This window comes from Marmota marmota, unplaced genomic scaffold, assembly GCF_001458135.2.
Source record: "Marmota marmota marmota unplaced genomic scaffold, marMar, whole genome shotgun sequence".
NCBI classification, from domain to species: Eukaryota; Metazoa; Chordata; class Mammalia; order Rodentia; family Sciuridae; genus Marmota; species Marmota marmota.
In genome coordinates, this window is record NW_026000075.1 from 9766148 (window position 1) to 9781834 (window position 15687).

At 35.6% G+C, this 15687-nt stretch overlaps 1 protein-coding gene across 1 annotated transcript in view; it reads left to right on the forward strand.

Annotated features, from left to right (window-relative positions):
- Positions 1-15687, forward strand: part of Spata16 (spermatogenesis associated 16) — a 220307-nt gene that overhangs the window by 176298 nt on the left and 28322 nt on the right. Inside the window, exons 6-7 of the mRNA XM_015494342.1 lie at positions 1753-1899; positions 4731-4843. Of these exons, the coding sequence (XP_015349828.1) occupies positions 1753-1899; positions 4731-4843 (260 nt within the window). The remainder of the gene's footprint in view (positions 1-1752; positions 1900-4730; positions 4844-15687) is intronic.

Genomic DNA, 15687 nt, shown 5'->3' on the forward strand with positions numbered 1-15687 from the left:
GAGGGGAGGGGAGGGGAGGGGGGATAGTAGAGGATAGGAAAGGCAGCAGAATACAACAGACACTAGTATGGCAATATGTAAATCAATGGATGTGTAACTGATGTGATTCTGCAATCTGTATATGGGGTAAAAATGGGAGTTCATAACCCACTTGAATCAAAGTGTGAAATATGATATATCCAGAACTATGTAATGTTTTGAACAACCAACAATAAAAATTTTTTAAAAAAAAAGAAGCCAACCTCAAGAACTTGGTGAGGCCCTACGCAACTTAAATCCTGTCTCTAAACTTAAAAAAAAAAAAAAAGCCGGGGTGGGCTGGAGATGTGGCTCAATGGTTAAGTGATCCCCAGTACAAAAAACAACAACAACGACAACAAAAAGAAAAAAAAAAAACACCACCTATGGTTTATTATGTCTATTATTTTTTAAATATTACCAGTTTTGAAGGCTATATTTCAACAGTACCATGTGAATTTGGATTCTGTGTCCCATCAGTGTCCCACAACTTCTATTCAGAAAATGGAGCAATAGCACCAATCTTAAAGACAATACACACAAAACTCTTTGAGCATGAACAAATAGAAAATAAATACTTGGAAAGATCAGCCCATATAGTCAGAAGAGAGGTGGGAGGGAAAGGGAGGGAGTAGGAGAATTGCACGGAAGATGGAAGGAGACCTCATCGTTGTACAGAATACATGTATGACGATGTGAGGGGGAAATAAAAAAGAAGTGTGTCACCTTAGATTGGGTAGAGAAAAGTGATGGGAGGGGAGGGGAGGGGATGGGGGGATAGGAAGGACAGCAGAATAAAATAGACATTATTATTGTTGTATGTATATATGTGACTGCATGGTCAATGTGATTCTGCAACCTGTACACTCAGAAAAGTGAGAAATTATACCCCATCTGATTCAAATGTATGATATGTCAAGATCATTGTACTGTCATGTGTGACTAATTAAAACAAATTTTAAAAAATTTTTTAAAAAAAGATTGAGTTTGTTCCCAGCAGCTTGGGAGGCTGAGGCAGGAAGACCGCCAGTTCAAAGCTAGCCTCAGCAAAAGCAAAGCGTTCATCAACTCAGTGAGATGCTGTCTCTAAATAAAATACAAAATAGGGCTGGAGATGTGGCTCAGTGGCCAAGTGCCCCTGAATTCAATCTCCGGTACCCACCCCTGCACACACACAAAAAAAAAAAAGGAAAAGAAAAAAGAATTGAGTTTGTTTTAGAACCATTTTCATGATGTTTGAATTAGTTCCAAGTCTAATTACTTTGCATGTAGCACTTTAAATTTCCTCCTATCACTATAGGAAGGATGGTAACTAAATTAATTAGCTTTATATTTTAATTTTCATTTGGTTATTTTTCTCTTTCCTTTTATATGACATAATTTCCTTACATCTTAAACTATGAACAGAAAAAAAAAACAAAATCTATTGAGAAGAATTACAAAGTATTGCCTGCAAGCTGGTCCTGAATGTCTATTATTTTGAAGATGGATAAAAATGACCACATAATCTAGCCACATGTTATTTCTATGCTTTGTATGTGTTTAGATTGCCAAGGAAAATATAAATAAGGAAGCATGATTTCAATATATTATCTGATGACCTTTTTAATTTTATTTTGCATCTTTAATGTTTATATTTATCATCTTTTCCAAGTAAATTCTTAAAATGGGGGGGTTGCTGAAAATAATAAAGCTAAAATGAAGTCTCTTAGTTCTTTTTCTGTCATATTTCAGACCTTCAAGGACTCCACCTGTTGCCTCAGACAGCTGACTGGTCATCATTTCCTCCTCAACAATATCTCTTGACTCTTGGTTTCAAAAACAAAGAAGATGGGAAATTTTTGGAAAAAATATCAAGTAGGAAACTTCCAACATTTACAGGTAAATCACTTGGACTTTTTTTTTCATGGAACTATTACTTTATTGAAATACAAAGGAAAAAATTAACAATTATTTAGTATACACAGAATTAATTTTGATGGATGCAAGTTATTATCAGTTATTTACAAATATACAAATATTTTTAATATTCTGTAGCTTGTCTTTTCATTATCATAATGGCATTAGTTGAAGAGGAAGTGTTAATTTTACCAGTCTATTTTATCAGCTTTTCAATAGATTTTACTTCTGATTTCTTTCACAATCAAAATGTTTCTTTTTTCTTTTTTTTTTTTTTTGAAGTTTTATAGTTGTACATTTAGGCTTAAGATTGAATTAAATTTTTTATATTTATTTATTTTTAGTTTTAGGTGGACACAATATCTTTATTTTTTTATGTGGTGCTGAGGATCGAACCCAGTGCCTTGCGCATGCCAGGCGAGCGTGCTACCATTTGAGCCACATCCCTAACCCCAAAATTGCATTAATTTTGTAATAGCTTAAGAAGTGGACTAACATTCATACTTTTCATATGGTAATCCAATTTCCCAGCATATTTTGTTGAAAAGCACTATTTCTTCAACTTGCTCAAAATAGATATATTAATCTATTTTTCCATCCTGACTATGTTCTTATGGTGCAAATGTGGACATTACAAGTGTAAATTCTCCAACTTTGAGATCCCTTTCCAGGTTGTATTGCATGGTTCTAGTTTCTTTGCTTTAAAAACAGCTTTGGAATGACTACATTAATATCTGCAAAATCATACTGGAACTTTGCTTGAGATTGTATTAAATCAATAGAACTCTTATTTATGAATATTTCAATCCATCAATATGCTGCATCTCTGCATTTAATTAGGAATTATTTAATTTTCATACTGACTGCTTTTGAGTTCAGCAGCAAAGTGTACTCATGAAATTTCCTGATGTGATTTAAGGGACATTGTTTGTGAGGGGCATCATATTTCTAAATACAGTGAATGGATATCTTTCTGTCCTCCATCCTTTAGGTATAATGTTAAATAGGATCACCACAAAAAGATGGAGAAAAGACTCTAAGTGATCCAAAGAATTGATTCTATTGTGTCCTTCTGTCCTCTTAATAACTGTTAAAAATACTAATTAAAAAGATTAAGAGCATCTGGCATGGAACATACATAATTCCTTATAAATTAATTAGCTAAGGATTCATTTTCAAAGTCAATCAGTAAGAGAATTCTTCAGTCTGAGAGGAAAACAGACTTTGAGGTTCAGCAGTGGGGGGATCTGAGAGGCAGGAGAACCCTTTGGGAGCTCTAAAGGAGAAACCTTGCAAATGAAAATCAGTAGGTGAGAACAGGTCATGGCACTTAGTAATCCAGAGGAAAAACAAAGAAGGGGATGTGTCCTCAATAGAATGTATTGCCCAATTTCCTCAAACCCCATTTGGGAAAAATCTCATGTATATATTAGCATATTTTACAGATAACATATAATTCAAATATATTATGCATGTAGTATATAAAGCTTATATATAATATACAATATGAATATATAATATATAATATACATATAGAACATGTAACATAAAATGCATATTTTTTTTCCTAAATAATCTAAGTGTAAATATTTTCCCAGGAGTTCACAGTTCCTTTGCATAATCTCTGAGAAAGCACAAATAATTCCTTGTGGTAATCTAGCACTGAAGAATGGATGCCTAGGATCCCAAAAAGGCATCTCTGTGCTTGCATCTGCACCCTCAGGGACACAACATATGCAGTATATGTTGTACATTATGGACTTACTCTTATCCTTCAATATAGTTACAAGGCAGGAACCCTGCATTGTTCATAACGTCTTATTCATCACAGGGCCTAGCATGCAGGAGGGCCTGGGCCCCCAGGATGTTTGTTGACTTATTAGTAACTCTTTCTGATCTTTTTTGTGGGTTGGTCAACAATACCTGGGATTCTGGTTCCAGTAAAGCTTTCCTGAAAGAACACACATGGTCCCTGCAGTGCCCAACCCCCTCACTCCAACCACCTCATCTCAACCACCAGCATCACTGATGCCTCATCATAGTGCACTAATACCACTTGTATCATCATTCATTAGAAAATGTAAAAGACATTCGTGCAATAAAACTATTCTATGAAATAAAACACATAGCCAATAACAACTTTAAATCACTTGGTTTACCTGCAGATGTATCTGTTCCACTCTTATGTAATTAGCCAAGAGCTTAGATCTCCTGAAGAATATTACAGTTCCATGGTATTCAGTAATTCTAGTTGAAATTTTCAAAAGTCAAGAAAAAATATTTACATGGAGTTGAAGTCTCGAATTTATGGACTGAATTCATGACCAGTTGGAATTTACTCCTTCAGCTCTAACCACATAATTAAGAATTTGCGTTGTGTCTGGTGCTGTATCCTCTGAGGCTTATCTCAGCTTCAACCTACATTCAAAAGTCAACGGGATCTGCACATTTGAATAACACTTGAGAGGAACAAGACAAGAATCAGACACATTTATGACAACATTTTTTTTCCACAACTCAGGAAAAATATATTCTGCAGAGACAGGTAAATTGTTATAGGCTGTCTCTTAGATCTCTCAATCAAGAAACACAACCAAATGAATAGATGACAATTTCTAAAGGGCAGTGTCTCCTCTGCCTTTCTCCTCATAGATCTTTCACTGTTATACATATGGTCTATAGATGGGACAATTTCTATACTAAAGATTTCATATCTATTAATATTTGGGTATCTATTTATAGCTTGCTAAGGAAAGCATTTTGAAATGGAAGTCTGGGAAAGTAGTATAAAAGTTTACTGTTCCAATTTCTAGAACATAAAACTCCCTTCGGTCTGCTGACCAAAGAAGACACAGTGAGACACATGGAGACGATGGGGAAGCGAATCTTGCCGATATTGGATTTTATTAGAGGCACCCAATTGAATGTAGGTATACAAGTTAGTTTTATTTATCCAATCAACAACTATTAGAGAATTCTAGAAGTATGGAAAGTTTATGGAGCAGATATTATAAATGCTGGGGTATTTTAGAAACATTCATAGAAAATCCCATCTGCAAAACGAAACAAATTTTAGCTAATGATTTTATTCCTATTATATTACAAAACCTATTACAATGCTACACTCTGCAATTTCGAGTATATATTAAACTAGTGTCTCTTTAAAGAGCTTTTTCTTCATGCCTTCCTGATAGCTAATTCAAGGTTGCAGTGAATTTCTCATTTTGAATCAATAACAAAATTTTAGCAAGCACAATGTTTTCCCTATTGCACTTATTGAGTTATAGCATATAACCATCTTGTTAACTACGCAAGAATTCCAAGCTATTCAAGCTAGTGCCTCCATACCCTCCTGATGAATTGGATTCTACTCTAAACATTGGCAATTGATCTCTGTACAGCTTTAAGGTAAGTTATCTAATCTCTTTCTAAGATCCAGGGAAAATATGCTTTTTGTACTTTACAGTCTTGAAAAGCCCAAAATATGACCTGAATTATGCAGTTCTCTTTCACAAAATTTTAGTCATTGTACTGAAAGTACATAAAGATAACGACTCATTAACACACCATAAAGGCTATGGATTGCTCCTCTTTTAATATTTTTCAAAAGATCTATAAGTTGGAAATTTTAAAGAATTTTCTTTTATATTACATTTTTTATATTACATCATTGATTTGATGTTCTTACCTTACAGGGAGAATCAAGGGGGTCATCACAAACAGCTACTTAACATCTGTTCAGCAGTTTATCTGCTCAATAACATTATTCAGCATTTTAGAAAAGCTATAAAATGCCTAATCTATTTGCATGATTTGTAATTCTCTGCACTACAAATATAAAAGCACATTTTTACTGATTTCTTTACCATAAGGCTCCTTCTTCTCTAGATATTCCTCTCATGTATCTCCCCTGCATTGTTACCAATAAGAAACTCATCTCTGTCTTAGTTGGCTCAGACTACTGACAAAGTGCCATAGGCTTGGTGGTTTAAACAACAGAGATTTCTTTTCTCACTATTTTGGAAGCTGGAAGTCCAAGATCAAGGTACCAGCATGGTCAAGTTCTGATGAGGACTCTAGATTTGGCTTTCAGAAAGCTGCCTTCTGACTGTGTCCCCACATAACAGAGAGGCAGAATAAACTCTCTGGTGTCCCTTCTTTTACGGTTACTGATGAGAGCCCCAATGTTATAACCTTATCTAAGTCTAATTACCTCCTAGAGGCCTCATCTCCAAACATCTTCACACTGAGATGTTCAACATATGAATTTGGAGGAGACACAAACCTTCAGTCTCTAACAATTTCATAGTCTGTGTTGCAAATTTGGGGCCCTACTCTGCAATCCACCCTTTATGAAAACCTCCTACACACACACACACACACACACACACACACATCAACCTCCCCATCCTAATTAGAAATCCACATGTCACTGTCATCAAGTCCTCACAGTGGAAGTTTTGCTAACAAGAATCACCAACGTGAATCATTATTTGATCTCTTAAGTACATGCCTAGCCTGACAGAACCTGGGTGTCACGGAAGTTGTCTATGCCCTCAATTTTTGAGACAGTGTCTACCCTACCTAGTTACTGGTCCAGAAACTGATAACATCATTTGTGGCTGGTTCAGGTGGTGTGAAAGCAGGCTGGGCCTGTCCAAGCCTTCCATACTTTCTCAACATTCACAGCTACTTTTCTTCTCACATTTCATAGGTCATTTCTGACCACTGAGGGATTTGTATATGATTGTATATTCATGTGCCTGAAGGCAATTTAAACACCATCATCAAATGGATTCTTAATATCTAATTAATAACAGTCTTCTTTAGAATCAGCCTCCATTCACTCTGCTGACTACAAGGAATTTTCATCCACTTGCCTGTGTTTGCTTCTATGAGAAGTAATAATTTTTGTAAGATCGTCTCAAAGAGTTTTAATGGAATTGAAATGAATGAGGCTGAAGGTTTCCAGGGAACATAAGTATATCCAAATATTGGCCTCTACGTTTCATATTTGCCCAGCCATAGCTTTACAAAGAAGGATTGAATAAAATTGGATGGAAAGGTAACCTAACTTAATGAAGCAAGTAATAGCTGGTGACTAGAAATTATTTCTCCATGGTACCATTAACTGTGACCCAAGCAGCTCTCCACAGTATTTATAAGTTCATCCTGGGTGTCTTATTTTTTTTCATTCTTTCTTTCTGGTCAGATATCAAATGCCATCCCACTCAAATGTGTAAACATTGTGTTGTCTGTATTGTTACCCTAGTTTGTGATACTTGTTGGGAAGACTCTTGACCAAAGCTATGTTCTGGGTATGTAATCCTATGGCAAGTCACTTAGCCTCTGAGCTGTTTTTGATTATTTATAAAATAGGCTTATATCTACAAAGCTCAAAGTTGTAAGACCAAAAGTACATAACCCATTTTGAAGCACTCTGTATAGAATGAAGAATTTTAGAAGCTTTAATTATTTGTATTGGTTTTAGTTTGCTTTGACAAAAGTATTCTTTTATAGGTCTTTGTTTTTCTTTATTTAAGCTATGTACTTTGAAATTTCATATTCTTCTTCTAATAAGAAGATTGTGCTAGTGTCCTGCTACTTTTGAATTATTTTCTTTAGCTCACTTTCCATAGATCCTCCACTTACTCAGATCCGCCCACACAGCACAATTAGAGGTGTCCTCTCCAGCCTTGGGAGGACATGGCTGCCCACATCAGGGCTAGACTCAGGACTGCAGCTTCACTAAGGCTTATCAGCCTCAACACATGTTGGTAGGATAGAGACAATCATCCAAGACATTTCCATCAGAGCACAGAGACCAATGTCTTGGTCTCTATATTTATCCTGAAGAATTTCAGATTTTTCAATTATCCTTGATACTAGTAACTGTGACATGATTTTGTTTGCCCACTAAGGTAATAAATCATCCATTTTGAACACCCACATTTTCATCTAAGCCTAATAGATAAGAAATGCATTTTGTGTCTTATATCTTAAGAGGTTTTAATTCATTTTGACTATGTTCCTTAATGGAAATAATTTGGAATATGAAAAATATAATGTATTAAAACTTTAACATTCATAACTGCAGGAGACTCGAAAATAATACTAGTCCTGGGTATAATACCATGACCAGAATCAGTTATACCATTTTTAAGAATTACCACTTTTCTATTAAGTCACATAAATGATTGTAAATATGTAAATTCCTCCATAATACTTAGGCAATGCACATAATTCTCATGATTTATTCCCTAAACACATTGAATATCTAATCACCTTATAAATTTTAGGTTTGTAATATCTACCTGGTATCTTTAATTAGAAAGAATGTTAACTTGGCAATATAATAAATTATAGGTTATAATTGGTTACTCCAATTTTTAATATTTCTCCATTGAAATAAAGGATACATGCCTTTGTTCTCCTCAAGATGCATAAAAAATGAATAACAATTTACCTTCAATAGAAGCATATTAAATATAAAGTGAGTAAAAAAAATTCTAAAACTAACAAATCACTCTTACTTCTAAATCTCTGAAACATGTCATAATCAAGAAAACTTTTTAACCTAAACATAGTAGAAAAATAGAGTAATAGAAGACTCCACTCAGGAACGGAGTTTAGGAGAAGCACATGTATAATGTCCTTTAATGTGAAAAGAACTTTCCCCCAGGATTTTGACATCATTACCTTTGTTTTACCATTGAGAAACTGACTCAGAGTAGTTATATAGTTATCTTCACACAGCTAGGGGATTAAAAGTGAGGGCTCAAAATCAGATATTCAGAATATCATTACAGTACTCTTTCACTAAAGACATATTCCATCTCTTTGAAATCATAGTTTGATCCTTGTGGGAGGCAAACCATACATAAGACAACTTGAAAATGCTTCCATGGCTGGGTTCAATTTTAAAAATGAACATTCAAATGTACGTACAAATTAGACTAAGAAAATTAATTGTGAAAAGTTTCCTAGGCAACGTGAATTTCCACCTCTTGCCGTAGGTGGGTGAAAAAGACAAAGGGCTTTCCTGGTCTGAGGGTAGATTCCATGATTTCCTTTATACACTTATGATAGGAGTCTCTTTGTCTTCACGGATTGCTCTACTACACATACAACATGTGGTCAAACAAGGAAGATTTTGTCATTTTAAGAGTTATAATGGCCAGTATTCCATCTTTTTTTTTTTTTGGTGACTTCCAATTCTACTGAACATCAACTCCTTGAAATGATTTTTATACTAATCATTTCACATGGCACTCTGCTTTTCTATTCGTTAATTTTATTTAGCTGCTGTCAGTTTCAAACCTTATGCACTATGCTTCCTGGGCTAAATGTTACAGAGCTAAAATAAAACCTCATGCCATGCATGAAGCCCCCTTCACAGGATGACTTGCCAAAAGAATGACCTAACTAACCATGTTTTTAATACCTCGTTAATTTCCTCCAAGTGAAGCATAAAAAATGTTTACACATGCACATTTGAAATGAACAGTTGTATATGTTTCTACCCGCCCCCCTCTTTTTTTGCAATTAATATCTCTATGTGTTATGCCAAGTGAAATACATTCCAAATACTTGGACTCTGCTTTTCAGCAGCGTTATACAGTGCCATTTATTTGCCAAACATTTATCCATAATTGCTATTAAATCTAGGCAATTCTCTGACTGAAGCCTTCATTTGAACTTGCTGTTTACCTAACCTTCATTGTACCAATGTGAGGTTTTAGCTTCAGTCTTGGCCACTTTATTACACTCTCTCCAGAAGCTAAGGAGCCCTTTGATCACTCCTGAAGTCTCATTAGGAGGACTACCTCCCTTCAAATTTAGCCTTTACTAGCACTAGATGTTTAAGATAATTCCTTTATTTTTCATTATTTCCTTAATTTTCTTAAAGCAACAGCATTAAAACATTCTGTTCACAGTAGGTATTAATTTTCATCTTTTTCACTTTGGCTTTGAAAAACCCTCATCTTGTATAGGTAAAATTTTCATCTAAAGCTTTCTGATAACCCAAATTGCATTTGCCTTTTGGACAAGGGAAGGATGGGTGACTATTAGCAGTCAACGATATTCTTTCCCTAGTATCTTATTCATAAGGAGCATTTCCTGTTTTGTTATGCATCCAACAATCAAGCTAACAAAGCACTGTTGCCTTCCACTATTTTTATTTTCCTGATGTTTTGGAAAATTACACTAATAGATTATGTTCCCGTGCAGGCTGCAGTTGTTTCTGCTCTTTGGAGTTGAGTCACTACACCACTTTCCTACAACTAGCCCCATTGTTTCTTTTGAAGAAGGACAAAGAAAGCAATTTTTCTTTAGAAAGAAAACTGTTTCTCCTCCAACTTGCTTTCCTCTACTTGACAGAAGGCCATTGTTTAGCTACATGTTTAAACTGAATGGTAAGCCAGCTATTTCGTCAATTCAAGCAACGGATCCCAAATTCACCATTTGCAATCATCACTCCTGTTGGTTTATAGATTTTCATAAAAATGATTAATCAAAAAGAACAAATTAGTGAAAACATAGGACATTACTTGAATGGCACAGAGAGATATTAGGGAGAAATAAAGCAAATACAATGCATTGGTGCCTAACCTTCATTTATTTCCAAAGTTCTAAAAAATGCCAGCTTCTAGAGGTTGCTATCAATCAAAATATGAGTATGGCATTTCACAAGAACTGCTTTCTAATTTCCAGTTGAAGTTCAGATGATCTTTAGTAATGCTAGTTGCTAGCAATTTTTCTCCTTAGAGGAAAGTCTAAAAAAAATCACAAGTCTGCTTTCTCATATTCCTGGAAAAAAATTCTATTTCATAAGTATTCAACAACTAAAAGAGTCCTTATCAGATACTAAGCTGTAAGATGGTAGGTTTGTTCTCAAACTTTTGAAAATTGAAAATCTGGGCAGACACCTAAGTAATTCATATTTCTAGGATCAAATATCCAGATTCTGTGACTCACTGAATGAAGCCCAGGATTCTATTAACTGCCTAGTTAACATCAAGCCTAAGATTCTGGTGCATGAGATCCAAGAGGAGTCCTGCCATAAAAGGGCACTAGTCACCCTGCCTTCCTCTTCTGAGCACCACGATGAGCAGTACAATTGCTAAACTAAATCCTTCTGTGACTTCTGTTTCTCAGCACTCTCCAAACACAGCAGAAACCAAGACCTTTGTTTTAACCCTTATATACCACCAAAATCAGAAGTACCTTTTCTGAAAGACAAGCATGAGAATTTTATAAATTCTGTGTCTCCTAGTGAGCATCTCAGTTTATACTAAACTTTTTAGAGAAGGTAATGTTTCCTCTTTTGTGGAAAGCAGTAGCAAACACACAAGAGGATCTCCTTATTCTAAGTTGCCTACCTAAAAATGCTTAAAATACCAATAGATTCATGGTAGGGAGTGGAGGGGGATATCTACAAATGTAGACAAGACTGCTTCAAGATGGTTCATGTCAGTTGTTGAAGTGGTCCTCAGGGGCAGGGTGAACTGCTATGGGACAGGACCCAGTGCAGGCCATCCAATAAGAACTAAAGACAAAAGCTGAATAAAGAAACTATAGAACTCAATATCACAATCAACAACCTAGACTTAACTGACATATATAGAATATATCAACCATCATCAAGTGGATATACTTTTTTCTCAGCAGCACATGGATCCTCCTCAAAAATAGACCATATATTATGCCATAGGGCAACCCTCAGTAAATATACAGGGGTGGAGATAATACCATGCATTTTATCTGATCATAATGGAATGAAACTGGAAATCAATGATAAAAGAAGGAAGGAAAAATCCTACATCACATGGAAAATGAACAATATGTTACTGAATGATCAATGGGTTACAGAAGACATAAAGGAAGAAATCAAAAAATTCTTAGAGATAAATGAAAATACAGACACAACATATCGGAATCTATGGGACACAATGAAAGCAGTTTTAAGAGGGAAATTCATCGCTTGGAGGTCATTCCTCAAAAAAAGGAAAAACCAACAAATAAATGAGCTCACACTTCATCTCAAAGCCCTAGAAAAGGAAGAGCAAAACAACAGCAAATGTAGCAGAAGGCAAGAAATAATTAAAATCAGAGCGGAAATCAACGAAATTGAAACAAAAGAAACTATTGAAAAAATTAACAAAACTAAAAGTTGGTTCTTTGAAAAAATAAATAAGATCGACAGACCCTTAGCCATGCTAACGAAGAGAAGAAGAGAGAGAACTCAAATCACTAACATACGGGATGAAAAAGGCAATATCACAACAGACACTACAGAAATACAGAAGACAATTAGAAATTATTTTGAAAACCTATATTCCAATAAAATAGAAGATAGTGAAGACATCGATAAATTCCTTAAGTCATATGATTTGCCCAGACTGAGTCAGGAGGATACTCACAACTTAAACAGACCAATAACAATAGATGAAATAGAAGAAGCAATCAAAAGACTTCCAACCAAGAAAAGCCCAGGACCGGATGGGTATACAGCGGAGTTTTACAAAACCTTTAAGGAAGAATTAATACCAATACTTTTCAAGTTATTTCAGGAAATAGAAAAAGAAGGAGCTCTGCCAAATTCATTCTATGAGGCCAACATCACCCTGATTCCGAAACCAGACAAAGACACCTCAAAGAAAGAAAACTACAGACCAATATCTCTGATGAACCTAGATGCAAAAATCCTCAATAAAATTCTGGCGAATCGGATACAAAGGCACATCAAAAAAATTGTGCACCATGATCAAGTAGGATTCATCCCTGGGATGCAAGGATGGTTCAATATACGGAAATCAATAAATGTTATTCACCACATCAATAGACTTAAAAATAAGAACCATATGATCATCTCAATAGACGCAGAAAAAGCATTCGACAAAGTACAGCATCCCTTTATGTTCAAAACATTAGAAAAACTAGGGATAACAGGAACTTACCTCGACATTGTAAAAGCTATCTATGCTAAGCCTCAGGCTAGCATCATTCTCAATGGAGAAAAATTGAAGGCATTCCCCCTAAAATCTGGAACAAGACAGGGATGCCCTCTATCACCACTTCTATTCAATATAGTTCTCGAAACACTGGCCAGAGCAATTAGACAGACGAAAGAAATTAAAGGCATAAAAATAGGAAAGGAAGAACTTAAATTATCACTATTTGCAGATGACATGATTCTATACCTAGAAGACCCAAAAGGGTCTACAAAAAAACTACTAGAACTAATAAATGAATTCAGCAAAGTGGCAGGATATAAAATCAACACGCATAAATCAAAGGCATTTCTGTATATCAGCGACAAAACTTCTGAAACGGAAATGAGGAAAAACACTCCATTCACAATATCCTCAAAAAAAATAAAATACTTGGGAATCAACCTAACAAAAGAGGTGAAAGATTTATATAATGAAAACTACAAAACCCTAAAAAGAGAAGTAGAAGAAGATCTTAGAAGATGGAAAAATATACCCTGTTCATGGATAGGCAGAACTAACATCATCAAAATGGCGATATTACCAAAAGTTCTCTATAGGTTTAATGCAATGCCAATCAAAATCCCAACGGCATTTCTTGTAGAAATGGATAAAGCAATCATGAAATTCATATGGAAAAATAAAAGACCCAGAATAGCAAAAGCAATTCTAAGCAGGAAGTGCGAATCAGGCGGTATAGCGATACCAGACTTAAAACTATATTACAGAGCAATAGTAACAAAAACAGCATGGTACTGGTACCAAAACAGGAGGGTGGACCAATGGTACAGAATAGAGGACACAGAGACTAATCCACAAAGCTACAACTATCTTATATTTGATAAAGGAGCTAAAAGCATGCAATGGAGGGAGGATAGCATCTTCAACAAATGGTGCTGGGAAAACTGGAAATCCATATGCAACAAAATGAAACTGAATCCCCTCCTCTCGCCATGCACAAAAGTTAACTCAAAGTGGATCAAGGAGCTAGATATCAAATCAGAGACTCTGCGTCTGATAGAAGAAAAAGTTGGCTCCGATCTACATATTGTAGGGTCGGGCTCCAAATTCCTTAATAGGACACCCATAGCACAAAAGTTGATAACAAAAATCAACAAATGGGACTTACTTAAACTGAAAAGTTTTCTCTCAGCAAGAGAAACAATAAAAGAGGTAAATAGGGAGCCTACATCATGGGAACAAATTTTTACTCCTCACACTTCAGATAGAGCCCTAATATCCAGAGTATACAAAGAACTCAAAAAATTAAACAATAAGAAAACAAATAACCCAATCAACAAATGGGCCAAAGACCTGAACAGACACTTCTCAGAGGAGGACATACAATCAATCAACAAGTACATGAAAAAATGCTCACCATCTCTAGCAGTCAGAGAAATGCAAATCAAAACCACCCTAAGATACCATCTCACTCCAGTAAGATTGGCAGCCATTATGAAGTCAAACAACAACAAGTGCTGGAGAGGATGTGGGGAAAAGGGTACTCTTGTACATTGCTGGTGGGACTGCAAACTGGTGCGGCCAATCTGGAAAGCAGTATGGAGATTCCTGGGAAAGCTGGGAATGGAACCACCATTTGACCCAGCTATTGCCCTTCTTGGACTTTTCCCTGAAGACCTTAAAAGAGCGTACTACAGGGATACTGCTACATCGATGTTCATAGCAGCACAATTCACAATTGCTAGACTGTGGAACCAACCCAGATGCCCTTCAATAGATGAATGGATAAAAAAAATGTGGCATTTATACACCATGGAGTATTACGCAGCACTAAAAAATGACAAAATCATAGAATTTGCAGGGAAATGGATGGCACTAGAGCAGATTATGCTTAGTGAAGCTAGCCAATCCCTAAAAAACAAATACCAAATGTCTTCTTTGATATAATGAGAGCAACTAAGAACAGAGCAGGGAGGAAGAGCAGGAAGAAAAGATTAACATTAAACAGATACATGAGGTGGGATGGAAAGGGAGAGAAAAGGGAAATTGCATGGTAATGGAGGGAGACCCTCATTGTTATACAAAATTACATATAAGAGGTTGTGAGGGGAATGGGAAAATAAACAAGGAGAAATATGAATTACAGTGGATGGGGTAGAGAGAGAAGATGGGAGGGGAGGGAGGGGGGATGGAAGAGGATAGGAAAGGTAGCAGAATACAACAGTTACTAATAGGGCATTATGTAAAAATGTGGATGTGTAACCGATGTGATTCTGCAATCTGTATTTGGGGTAAAATTGGGAGTTCATAACCAACTTGAATCTAATGTATGAAATATGATATGTCAAGAGCTTTATAATGTTTTTCAACAACCAATAAAAAAAAAATTAAAAAAAAAAAAAGAACTAAAGAGAAGGGCAGAGCCAGAGGTTTAATGTAAGCCATCAGAGTAAACAGAATTCAACTTGCATCAAATGTTTCCACTTGCATAAGATAGTAAGCAACTCTTAGCTCTTCTGATGCTATGGTGATGCAGACACAGTCACCTCTTCTAGTTAGACACAGCCTCATGAGATCACCACTAGGAGAGCACCGGTACAATTTCAGTCCATCTTTTCCCTCAGTCCATCTCCCTAATGCAGGGCAACCAGCAAACTCATCTCGACAGTTCTGCAGAGAGCTCCCTTTTATATATATTCACCTACTAGAAAAAAAAATGTTTAGGCAATTTTCTAAACTGATAGAAGAAAACATTGATTTACAATAGAAACCGTGCTTCAAAAGATGTAAATGTAATATACCAAGCCCTGACTTT